Below are 13,981 nucleotides of genomic sequence, written 5' to 3' on the forward strand. Positions count from 1 at the left end.
CTCAAGTGCAATCTGTTTAAGTCTCACTTTTTCCAACCCACTATACAATACCTCAGACATGTTATCTCCCACAGGGGATATGACCAACAAAGTCATATCAATGGCATTGAGGCTCTTCCTGGACCCAATAATCTGTAGCAGCACTAGGCTTTTCTGGGCAAAGTTGCGAATTATCATAAATTCATCCCATGAGTGGCATCCATCGTACACCCTCTTAACCAATTTGTATACAACAACGAGTACGGCCGACATAGGAGTTTCATGTATTGTAGTATAAAACACACACACACACACACACACACACACACACACACACACACACACACACACAATGCACCTGGATCTGAACTCAGGATTCAACTAGATTGAAATCCTTTGCTTTAATCTTTATGAGGAGGCTCAGAAGGCTGTGGACAGCTTTCATATTATGAGCTCTCAAATCGCTCACACCATCAGCGAGGATCCTGTTCTCCACCCAGTGCAACACATCCAGCAGGAATGGCCGACCAACCCCAGTGTGGATGTCCAACCTCATCCATAATTATTTTGTGCTGTGACACTGACTTTGTCGATGGGGATGATCTCGTTGACAATGGAACATTTAGTGCCCCAAGTGGTCATTCTTGACTTCCCTCCAATGGGATATCCTTCAGCTCTAACATCACACCAACAGGGGCAGAGGAGGGTGGCTCAAAGATGAAGATGCTTGCTCACTATTTTGTGTACTGGCGAAGTGTCAAAACAAAACAAAATTTAAGATTTGATTGTTATGTGGAGGTCATCAGGCCATCCTGCACCTATGTTACTAGCCTTGGCTGGTACCACAAAACCTTGGGAAGGCATTCACCTCAATTTTGTTGGTCCTTTTCCAGAATATATTTTGCTTGCTCCTCATTGATGCTTACTCGCATTTCCCATACACTGTCAACAGCCACTCTACGACAGCAGACTCTGCTGTGTGTGCCCTCACCCTGATCTTCTCCATTGAAAGCCTCCCGCACACCCTGCTGATGGATAGCTGGCCACATTTCACCTCTCATTATCTTTCACAACTTGTTTGCACCATGGCATCCACACATCAGAACACTCCTGTTTAGCCTGCAGTTCAATGAGAAGGCAGAGCTCCTCATACAGGCCCCCAAAATGCTGATGAAGGGCATTGCTGATACCTTGGTGGAAGAGATACTTACACGTTTTCTATTCTTACAGGTGCACCCCTATGGCGAGAACGAGCCTGGCGCAGCTGCTCCACAGATGCCAGCAGTGCACAGCACTACACCTCCTGTTGCAGACTCCTCACTCACAATGGCTTGACACTACTCGATCCTAAGGCTGCTACTATCAAGACAGATGGAAAACGACAATGTTGGCACCTCCAGTACCAGCTGCGTTGTGCACCTCAGTCACTGTGCTATACGTACTTGAACCCCATTTGGGTTCAGGTGTTGGTCGCCATGAGTTTTTGATTCCAGCAGTAGTCCATGGTCAGTGGAATCAGCGAGTCTTCACGTTGTTGACAGGTGACAGGCTGGTGGCCCACCATCAAAACCGATTTTGCCTGCAGGTTGTTTATCAGCCTCCACTGATCCAATGTACACCTCCCAAGCCGACTCACCTATAGGAACCTGCCCCTCTAGGGGTACCTTCTTCCCTTTGTCCAACCTCCCTTACTGTGCTCCCCCTTGCTACAGATCCTCATCTGTTGCCTATTCCAACACCCAGCCAGCCGCCCCCAGTATGCCGTTCCTTTTTCGTTAAATTGGGTGAAAACAACGACAACTTACAGTAAGCTTCAGAAGGCTTTTGGAGAGGAGGATATGTCAAGAGCTCAAGTTTTTCATTGGCATAAAATGTTTAGTGAAGGCAGAACAGATGTTGAAGATGAAGACTGCTGTGGACAACCATCAACTCACGGACGAATGTCAACTTGGCCAGGGTGGTGCATGAACTCGTACAATCTGATCAAAGATTATCCGTGAAAATGATAGCAGAACTGAGCATCAATTGAGAATCGGTTCATCTAATAATAAATGAAGATCATGGTATGAGACAGATTTGTGCAAAAATTATCCCGAAAAATCTCTCACCACAACAGCGAGAAACACGGAACAATGTGGCAGCTGATCTGTCAGAGGAAACAGAAATCAATCCAGAATTGTTTAGCCATGTTATCACTGGTGATGAAAGTTTGCAATGGTGCTCAAAGGGATCACCCAGACCAAATAAAGCTCGCATGTCAAAGTCAAAAGTGAAATGCATGCTTGTGTGCTTCTTTGATTCCTAGGGAATTGTTCATAAAAGAGTGGGTGCCTCCTGGACATACAGTTAACCAATGTTACTAAAAAGAAAATTTAGAAAGACTTGGTAAAAAGAGTTCTTCGTGTCCGTGCCAACATTACTGATAATTGGATTCTGCATCATGATAATGCGCCATCACATACTGCTGTCAGTACAGCAATTTTTAACCTCAAAACAAATATCAGTACTACCACAGTCACCTTATTCCACCAGATATCGATCCGTACGAATTTTTTCTATTTCAGAGAGTCAAAACTGCAGTCAAGGGACACCATTTTCAAACAACACAAGATGTCCAAAAAGCTGTGATGAGGGTCTTACAGGATATGACAGAAGATGAGTTCCAGAAATGTTACCATCAATGGCAGAAGCGCTGGAAAAAGTGTGTGCAATCAGAAGGCAACTACTTTGAAGGAGACAACACTAAACTTGACTAAAACGGTATGCAACATATTTTCTCAGATCCGTCTCATTACTTTATTGTCGCACCTTTTATAACATCTAATTTCACTGAACATACTTTTATTACATTAATAAGAAATTCCCAAAAAGTATTGAAAATACTAAGGTGGAAACAAATTTGTTTGCACATGGGGATACATGAACCTGCTACCCTTCTCTCTGTACTCTACATCTTTGCCCACTGCACTGTGCCAAAGCTTTGCCAATTTGAACTTCCTTATTCTTTGTGGTCATATTTGTTGAAGGCTTTTAAGACTGATGAGATTTGTTTATAAAATGTCATCCCTAGGTTGACTTGTTTCTAATAAATATTTCTTCCACCAATGAATGGTATATTGCAAGCTATAATACAAAAACAGGAAAGTACAACAAAATGTGTCACTTAGAGTGACGTGTGGTTGTAACGTAACATCAAAGTAAGCCAAGCATATTCCAAGTTTCTGCCATTGGAATGGAATGGAGTTAGCTGGGTGGGGCAAGCCACGCAGATTCTAGTCAGGGAAGGAGTGGGGATAGCTTGGTAAGGAGAGTTGCTCAGGCTTTAACATTTGCTATTGTCGGTAAGGCCAATTCAGGTCCTACACTCCAATGGCAGCAGATGAGGAGTTGCTGTGTATGCCATGGGTGGCAGTCTACAACACCCAGGGGACCACACAGTAGACCCCAATACAGAGGACAGACATCAGGGTTGCATTGACTCACTGTTGCTCCCTCTCTTCTCCCGAACAGAGAAGGCTGATAACCCACTGTATTACCACTAGTTTTGTACCAGCATCATCATTGTTGCTACCACAACATTTCATGAGGCACAGACACAAGCTATCATTTTCGAACCCACTGGTACCAGGAAGGATGGGGACAGCCAGTATGCAAGAGCAGGATCACGCATCAGAAGACAGAACAGCCTCGGATCCTGCGCATTCCACAAAAGACCAGCACAACAATTAAATGCCTAGCAAATACCTAACTTTGCATAACCGTGGAGCAGAGCTGACTGACTGGCCAGCACCTACTTTAACAAGGTAAGGCCGAAGTGATAAATTCCAGACAAAAATTAGGAGGGCACCTCTAAATCCCCAAACATGTAGAGTAGTATAAATATGATTCTATTGTATGACGACATAGGCTTTTCACAGGTAAAAAACTGCAATGATATGCTGATAGTGGGTGATATTTTAACAGTGGTTGTTAGTAGACTTGCTCTGAAGAATCAGGATCGGCCATTAGTTCACCATTTGTGGGACAAATAAGGTAACAGCTGTTCATTTCATGAGGCCACTTATTCAAATCTAAAATTTGGATAGCTGTTAAAAATGAAGTTCGTATTCCATGAAATAGCATCTGATTTTGTATGCAATAAGGACTTGGTGCTGCACCCCAGTACTGATCCAAGTACCCATTTGACGTAATGGTCACTGTCTGCTTCTGGGTGGGATAGACTTTTTGAAAATATCTATACAATTATGTAGGTTAAGTTCTCAGGTATCGCACACTTCAGCTAGTCAACCTGGTGGGCCCTCGCTTGCAAGAAATAGATGAAAAAATTCTGAATTTTGTGTGCCATTCAATAGCATTAAAAAGCTGCCTTGTGTAGTTTGGTTGTGTGGTAGACAGAATAAGTGCTACATATGCAGGAGGCTGCAAGGTCGAATTTTGTCAGGCGCAGTACCATTTTTTTTATTTTTAAATCTTTACTGACTGATCATTTTTATTCAGTTAATTTATTTAAATATAATTTTTCATTTTTATTCCTTTGTCACATAATTTTAATCAGAATATTAACTCCTTTTATTTCTTCATATTTATTCTTTTCCCACTTTACATCTTTATTCATGTGTTTTTAATCAATCTGATGTACAAGTTTCAATTTAATTTCATTTGTTTTATCTCCCTGTTTCGTTCACACTGTTGCATTCATTATATCTGTTTCTCATTTCACTCAAATTTTGTTTTACTTATAATCCCTTATTTCATTTATATCTTCATCTGTGTTTTGTAAATTGTGTAGTAGCTACTTAGGTTATGTTTTAAATCTCTGACAGCTGCCATGCAACAAATAAAACTGACCATCTGGTAATGAGAAATATATTTTTCACAGCATTGCACATTCAATATAAATAGATTATTTTATCTTTTGTTTTTTAACTGATCGCAATTTTCAAACAACAGTAGTATAATAGATAAATATATTTAAATTCATATTCACAAAAATTCTGATTAGAAAAGGAAGATATTAAGACAAAATAAACAAATGAAGTTCATGTGGTGATTAAAATGCTGTGACAATGGAACAGAAAGAAAAAATTACATCTGAACCAATTAACTGAATAAAAATAATGATCAAAGTCACTTTGATAAAGATTAAAAAAATTATTGTGCCTGATGAGATTCGAACCCACAACCTCCTGCATGTGTAGCATTTAGCCTATCCACTACATCCTGCAACCAGTGTACGTAATTCAACCTTTTTAACACTATTGAGTGACACACAAAACTCCCAATTTTTCCATCAATTGCACACAAATAACGGCCCACCAGGGTATAGTACCAAGGATCTTAACCTACATCCTCATATATCTGGTTTCAAGAAGTTGATATCATCACTGGGGACATATCTTTACGAGAGTCAGTAATAGAGAGAGAGATAAACCTGTCTCAAGATTTTAAACATGGCTGCAGCAGCAACTGTTAAAATTCTTCACAATAAAGGATGGCAGCCAAAACTGTTCGCTTTGATCCTGTACCCATTACACATGTTGTACAAATGGAGATGATATTTTAATTACTGACGACGCCTTTTGGCATAATTGTTTCATTATTCTCCAGTGCATGATGTAATTTTAGAAATGTACTTCTGATGAAGGTATATTTATATGTACCGAAACCTTGGTCAAGAATTTTAATAAAAAAATTCTATCCTGCAACTGTTTTTGGCTGCCATCCTTTATTGTTATAAAGCTGTCTTATATGGAGATGGGATGTGAGATGATAATTTTCAGATGTTGAGCCTTTCACAGGAAAGTGATTGTTAGTTGTTTAGCAACACTGGGGGGGGACCAGACTGAATAGCATGTAATAGATACCTGTAGTACTAGAGAATAACTAGTTCTCATACAGTATATATATCAGAGGAGGAAATACAAACCCAAATCATGGTTAAAAATTTTTCAATCTTTTAAATCAGATAGCACACCAGGCTAAAATTCTTTTGAAGGTGATTTATGTGGATGTCTTATTCATACATGGGTTGCCTAGCTGAAATTTTTGTAATGGATATTTTATGTTTCCACTGTGGCACAGGTTTCTGGAAGTGGGAAAAGGATGACAAGGTGATCACTGCTTCTGCCACTTGTTATACTGCAATAACGGTATGTCTTAGGATGATTCCACTTTTCGCATGTATGAAAAAGTACAAATTTAAAATAAATGGAAGTTATACCCATTACTATTCTTTAGATTTCTGCATGGAGTCTATCCTGTTGGTTGTCAGCGTGGCACAGAAAGAAAAAAAAAAATCAGAACATGGTTGCTACCAAATAAATCGTCATGCACTTTCTACTATGAAGGTGGGAGAAAAGTGGAGCTACAACTGAATAGATTGATAGCTGAGAAGGTGTCATTTGCTGGGCTTAAACAAGTTTGAAACCCTGAGTTTAAAACAACAATTAAAGTTTTTTTGTCAATTACATGCTCCAGCAGGCAGCCTTGCTGATAAATTTTGGAACTACCCCCAGAAAGCATTGTGTGCATTAAAATCCACCCAATATGAGGTCAGGTGGAGGTAAGGAAGATCATAATTAGTAACTATCTGGAGTCCTGTCACCATCCACTTTGAAAGAACATGTAAAGTTTAACATCTTTGCATGTAAGGCTATTGCTTTCAATGAAGTACTGAGTGCCATCTGTTCAGTGAAACTGGTCTCATGGACCAACATACTAATCCCACCCAATGCCTTCACAATGTCAGCTCTGTTGTAACAGGTTTTGTAATGTCTGAGAATAGATTATTCTGCAAGCCTATACCAACTTCTGGGTAGAGTGCTACGAAGTTCACGTTCTGCACAGTGATGGGAGGAACCATTACAGTTCCACTGAACAATTTTACTAAGCACTTTTGGAAGCAGGGTTGTAGCAGTAAGAGCTAGAAGGCAAAGTTCAGAATCTGTGTCCACTTGAGTTACCACACCTGTCTTTCTCTTGAGTTTTCTCTTTTCCTTATAGGGATCAAGTTTCAGTTAGGAAATGTTTGGGGGGGGTTTACTGGAACTGACGGACATGGCTCCAACAGTCCACTGTCCAAACCACCTCCATCCACTGCCTGTTGTAAGTGCTTGTCCTACATTGTTATTTGTGGGATATGTCTGTGTTTGAGGGGTGCACTTGTCCAAGATGTATTGTATGTTGAGAATACTGCTCTATTTTCGGAAGGAATCCTGAAGTCCTCAAGGAACATATGTATTTGTCTATCATCCAAGTTTCAAAGTACATTAATCTGTCAGATTGTCTGCATACTTGTATTCTGCAATCTTCTTTAAAGATTTGCTACATCAAAGAGCACAGGAGGAGGGCATGGAAATAATGATCTTCCTCAAAGGTAAAGTTAAGTGGTGATTTTTCACATAGAGCATTTACTCAATGTTCAGGCAGTCTCCATAAAGGGAGGTATACATAGTTAAATGTCATACATATATAAATCAAAGAGACAATTGTGTCTATCTACCAGCACTTTCCCATTTGGTAAGTCACAGCATCTTTGATTTTTATATATATTTTTCCCATGTGGAATTTTTCCCTCTAAAATATATATAATATTATTATTTCCCCCTCTTGCAGGACTGTCACCTTCAAAGACCACAATGAATGCTCCTTTTTTTTATATGTGGAGGGTGAAACCCAACAACAGGAATCATACTTCGTCAGTCAAAAATGTTAAGATACAGGCTAATGGGGGTAGAAGAACAATCAAAATCTCAAGTCCTTAGGCACATTTAATCCACATCAAAGAAGCCACCACAGTTTATGAGTCAAGTGGAAAAGACATAAGAGGAGAGAGAGGAGAGGAGACTGCAGCAAGGATGATGAGAAGAAATGCCAGAATGGCAAAGGGACTTGTTTTCAGCAAGAATGCACTCAACCACTAGTAGTTAGCTCCACAAGAAATTAATTAATGGAAAGTTTGATCAATGCAATTTTAACACCCTCCTGGGAAAGAAAAAAAAGAAAAAGATAATAACACTATTATACAGAATGGAATCTGTAAATGCAAATTATATGCAGATTGTGTTTTCAAGGGAACTCTTAACCAAACAAATGACTGAGTAATATTTTTAAATGCATTTGTTGACTATAAAGAAGCATTTGACACAGAAAATTCAACCAAATTGTTGTGTAATAAGAGTAAGGTGTGTACAACAGAACATATATAAAAAATTTAAACTGAACTAAATCACAAAGACTGAAATAAGGGTGCCAGGTATCTATTCCTTAATTGATTTAGTGACTAGCATACAAATGGTAAAAATGATTCGTTAATGACACTATACACACAATTCCACTTGCAAGCATCTAAGTAATTTTAAATGGAACTGAACATTATATCCAATGTGAATTGAGCCAGCTTCTGAGAAAATTAAGTAAGTATTACTTAAATACCCACATCAAAAGCAAAAGTGAGTCTATTTAGTGGATGTGAACTACTTAAGATTTTAACAGTTAATAAAGCAGTTCCAAGTTAGTAAAATCTTCTCTCTTTTGTGTCATGTTAATTACACATTGAATGGCATAAGCACAAAGCTTCAAAAACGAGTATTTATATGACACAATGAAACAGCATTTTAATAACAACAGATAAAATACACTGCTTAAAATACGTAAGCAGCAGTCCCCATATCAAGAAACAGGGAGATGTTATTTATCATCTAACAATTCACAGAAGCACAAATTTTAATGATTTAACTGCAATATAGTTCTCAGGTGGGAAGCTCATTTGAATAACTCTGCATATTTGCTTAGCTGTCAGCTTAATTCCACATTTTATGAGCTTTCTCCAAAAAATTAGTCAGGATCAGATCCAAACTATATGAAGATTAGCATATAACACAAACAGTTCATGTATCATTCTGTTCACTTACCAATTTTGTATCAATAGGTACATTTCTGTAATTATTGTATTTATTTTTCATTTCTTCATAAGTCATGAATTGGAGTGCACCATGAGAAACACCAAATATCCCAGGAACAAAACCCTGCAATAATAAATTTTATTTAACACTAAGTACATAACATTGCAGAGTTTGGAGTTTTTTTAAATACTCACTTATTCGAGAATCAAAACAATACAATAAGATGAGAAATAAAGTAAAACAAACTAGAGATATACAAAAAAGGTCATTGGTGGAAAATAAATAAACTCACTAACAACGACTAGGAGGGGGAGAGAACAGAGGAAGAGAGAGATTGCAGAGAGCAAGATGTGAGTAGTACTACTGACAGACTGGGGTGGACTGAGTGGATGTGGGACAGCAACTAGAGGAGATTGAGGCTATGAGGACAGCGAGATTGATGACTGTTTTGTAAGGACAATTCATACTGATTTTGAAGAAGTTCATATTTGGGAAGGGTGGTGGTGTCATATGTATAAATTGTGAGGAAACAGTCTCTATCATGTGCTCAGCAGCATGTTGTTCTACTGGGTTGTCACCTCTGCTCTAGACAAGAGTCTAGAATAGTTGTTCTTTCAGGTGGGCAGCTGTTGGTGGTTGTGCCTCAAAGGCTGCGTGTAGGTAACAACAGATTTGGGTTAACACTGTTTTCACAAGACAGTCCTGCCTCAGAGGATATTTTTTTGGTGGAACTGGAATAAGATGTGATGTATGGGTACATAGAATATACCTTGCATCTGGGTCTTCCATGGGTATATGAACCAAGTGGCAAAGTGTTGGGTGTAGGTGTTACATAAGAATGGACCAGGACATTCCACAGATTGGACAGGTAGTGATACAGCACACTACTACTACTACTACTACTACTACTACTACTACTACTACCACCACCACCACCACCACCACCACCACCACCTCCTTACATCTAGTACTGCAAAATTCTCTCCCTCTCTATACTGGCAACTGAAGACATTTGAACAGCTGACCTGACTTACTGGTATCGTCATGGAGATACTGACTCAATGCATGGAAGTTTGCAAATAATGAAACACACAATTAATAAAAAACCAACCAAACTTTAGGAAAAAAAAAACAACGAAACTTTGATATTCACAGTATGATGGAAATCATGTGGTAATGGGAAGTTACATCTACATAAGTTGAATGGACTCAACCTTCAGTGCATTGTGTTCCAAATTTTCCAAATGCACATAAAATGTGGAATGGCGATAGCATCGGAAGATATGGGACTCAAAATATGCCTATTGTTAGTGCACGGTCCTTCACTTAAATTTCTCTTGCTGCAAAATTTGTGAAACAAGAACATAATTTTCACTTGTCCTAACTCTTCATGCTATAATTTAACATTAAGCACAACTGTCTACCACTCTGACACTAATGTGAGAGAGTTTTAGGTGATGTATGTCCTTTCCTTCAACTTTAATACTGACTCTCCCCGCAAGTTTCGAGGGGACATAGAGCTCAACATGCACCCACTACTGAAGAAATCATCATCATCGCTGTAGACAAAATTGAGTGCATAATCACAAACTGGAATGTAAGGCTGCAAGCACGATATGGAAACATTCACCACCACCAGAAGTTAAGAAACTAATTCAACCATCAGCTGGCAAGATTATGGTAATACTATTCTGGGACATGGAATGTGTGGTGGTCATTCATTCACCCCAAAGAGAGAAAACTGAACAGTGAGAAGTATTGCAGTGTGTCGCAAACTAAACAAACCTGCAATCAGATTCAAACATTGCAGAAAACTGCAAACATGTATCATCCTGCAGCAAGATAACACTCAGCCACATTCTGCCAAATGGACAACCGAAACAATAAGGAGTCAAACTGCTCAAGCACCTGTTGTACAGTCCAGAGCTTGCTCCAAGCTATTTCCGTATGTTTGGACCACTGAAGGAAGCACTCTGGAGAAGATTTGCAACAATGCAGAAGTCATTTGTGCAGTGCACAACTAGTTACAGATGCAACCAAAACACTGTCTGATGGAATCAAAAAATTTGTGAAGTGTTCAACGAAGTGTGTTTAAGTGCAAGTAGGTTATACAGAAAAATAATGTTTATTTCAGTTTTCTACCATTAGATTACATATTCCTTTTCTCAGTAGTCCCTTTACTTTTTGACCTCCCCTCTTACTAAGAACTGCCACACTGCTACAAGGTTAGATTCCAAACTTAAGACACTAGTCTCTGACAAACACAACAACAACATTTTAAACTAACATAATCAAAAAAGGAAACCTTGCAAAATGATTGACAGGTCCAAACACTGAAAACACAAGTGTTTATATGCAAATCTGTTTCACTACAGCCGTGGCATCAGTTTGCACTTTTTTTATTTCCTCTGGAAATAAAATTAGAAATTCGAGGCAGTTGGAATCTCTGGCCCCTTTTAACACAATGTTTGTACCTACGTACTGTACCTCATATTATATTTCGTGTTTTCCATTACTGTCCATTTTAGCTACATATTTATGATAAATGCAGCTTGCTACCTGCAACACCGAGACATTCTGACAATCATTGACACACTGATGGTGCCACCCACAACTAAGGTGGAATGGGTTTGGACAGAAATGAACCCATGACCGTGCTCCTACCAGAACACAATTTAAGTATGCATACATAAAAATAAGTAGAAAATTTGCAAACTGAAATAAATAAAATGTACTCACCCTGTAAAGTCCCCGGATCCCTTCTGTACGGTAAATTTTTCTCAGAGCATCCATCATCCCAGCATATCTTTTGCTGTCTGGTAGCTTCGACAGATCCAACTCACTATACTGCAGACATAACCGAGTTTTCACCACCCATATAGGATTTGTCATAACGAGGGTGAGAATCCCTGCCTCTGCTGCAGCCAACATATGGAGGAATGGTCCCAAGGGCTTTTTGCTGTTCCCTCCTTGGATCCATGTTTTAATTGTGTTATAGCTGTAACAGTAATTTCAACATTGTAAGATGTACTGTTAATAATTGAAGTATGAGTCAATCTGCAAGGGCTAGAGAGAGAGAGCACAAGCATCTGGACTCAAACATTGTATGCTGAGAAAAACCTGTACACAAACAGGTGTACTCCAACAATGCACATCCTACACGGACCACATATTTTAGAAAAATCCTAAGCAGTCCTCAACAAAAGCCAATTTACAATAACAATGAAAAAAGCATTTTATTATTTTAAACACATTTGCCTTTCAAATGTGTGCACTTTTGCAGGTGTTCGAACTAATTCCGTAAACTTTCTCTCTGCTCTGATGCTGATACCTCAAAAATAAATAGTTTTAGAATGATTCAGCAGTTTAAGGTAATTGAAATTCCTATGCACACTAGAAGATATTAGGTGATAAATCTGACTAATACAATCAGATGTTTCTCTCCAGCAAATAACTAAGTTACTTGCTGCGTGACCGCTGGCATTATCATCATGGCCAATGCAACTTTTGAGTTTTTCCCCCCCTTGTATCATCAAGGACTTTTGGCAAAAATTGTTGAAAATCATTCACCATCGACTGTGTTATGATCCTCTACGTATGATCGGCATAAACAAAGAAACAAGCAGTCCGTTTTTTGGAAATTTTTTGTTGCTTTCTGTTCAAAGATTAACACCAATACTATTTATTTCCGATAGTTTTCAGATTGTACAAAATATCTACACCCTCTGCAGACCACATTTTAGAAAATCCAGACTCGACAGCAAACAATAGTTCAAAAGCAGCTGCTGACGTTTAAGAGAAAGCATATGAGGTAAGTGAACAGATAATACAGTAAGTAAAGGGAGATGAAAATCTAATAATCATGCGAGATTGGAACACTGTAGTATGGGAGGGAATAGAAAGAAGTTACAGGAGAACTAGTAGCAGCAAATTCACTGTTCAAAAATCACAAGCTGAAGAAGTATGCTTCAAAATGGCCTAGAGGCATGGGAAGATTTCAGCTGCGTTACATTTTGGTGAGATTCCAAAATCTGATACTGGAGTGTAAGCTGTACCCAAGAGCAGACACATACATAGCTCAGCTCACAATTTGGTGCAAACAAGTAAGCTGAATTTAACAAAATCATTCAGAAGAGTCAATGTGGAAAGAAGTGGGATACTGAAGTACTGAGGAATGACAACATGTGTTTGAAATTCTCTAATACTGTCAATATTGTGATAATGATTACCACTTGGAGGCAGTTCAATTGAAGAGATATGGAGTTCTTTAAAATGGGCAATCTCCAAAGATGGGCAAACATGTTGGTATAAAGTAGGTAACTGAAGAAGCCTTGGGTAACAGAAGAAATATTTCAACAAAAGAAAGGAATCACAAAGATGTTCAGAATAAGACAGAGATACAGCAACCTACATCACTTAGGAATGAACTAAATAGGAAGTGCAGGAAGCAAATGCACAATGACTGCAGGAAAAATATGAACAAATTGAAGAAGAAAGGGTTATCAGAAGAGCAGATTCAGCACACAGAAAATTAAACAACTTTCAATGAACTTGAAAGCAAAGGTGTCAAGAGACTGCAAGAGAAATTCTGCAGTTAAACAAAGAAAAAAAAGGAAACGTGTTGAATACATACACTGAAGGCCTCACGACATGTTAGGGAAAGAAATACAAAGTATGAGGAATCCAGTATTAGACTTTTACAGACCTTTGGAATATTTCAGATCCAATAAGGAACACACTACAACATTCCTTTGAAATTTCTAAAATCAATGAGGGAAGTGGCAATCAAAACACAGAGTTGGTTTGTAGAATGTATGTCTAGACACATACCATCATACCCTCAGAAGCAGATCATCCATCAACCCCGAAGATAGCATGGGCATGCAAGTGTAAAAACTATCTTACAATCAGCTTAATAGCTCATACATCAATCTTACTGACAAGAATAATACACAGAAGAATGGGAAAGAAGCTTTCACACATAATGCTGATCTTTTTGCGCACACAAATGTGCCAGTAAAAGTTTTTAACAATGACAAATGTCTGATCTTCTGGGCCCGAAAATATTCTAAATAGTTGTTCTCAAAGATTTGAATTTT

General features: G+C 38.6%; 1 protein-coding gene across 1 annotated transcript in view; it reads right to left on the reverse strand.

Annotated features, from left to right (window-relative positions):
- LOC126470460 (mitochondrial folate transporter/carrier) overlaps positions 1-13,981 on the reverse strand; it is a 57,873-nt gene that overhangs the window by 26,839 nt on the left and 17,053 nt on the right. The window contains exons 3-4 of the mRNA XM_050098321.1: positions 11,622-11,880; positions 8,892-9,005 (exon numbers count right to left, since the gene is read on the reverse strand). Coding sequence (XP_049954278.1) covers positions 8,892-9,005; positions 11,622-11,880 — 373 coding nt within the window. The remainder of the gene's footprint in view (positions 1-8,891; positions 9,006-11,621; positions 11,881-13,981) is intronic.

This window comes from Schistocerca serialis, chromosome 1 (genome assembly GCF_023864345.2).
Source record: "Schistocerca serialis cubense isolate TAMUIC-IGC-003099 chromosome 1, iqSchSeri2.2, whole genome shotgun sequence".
Classification (NCBI taxonomy): Eukaryota; Metazoa; Arthropoda; class Insecta; order Orthoptera; family Acrididae; genus Schistocerca; species Schistocerca serialis.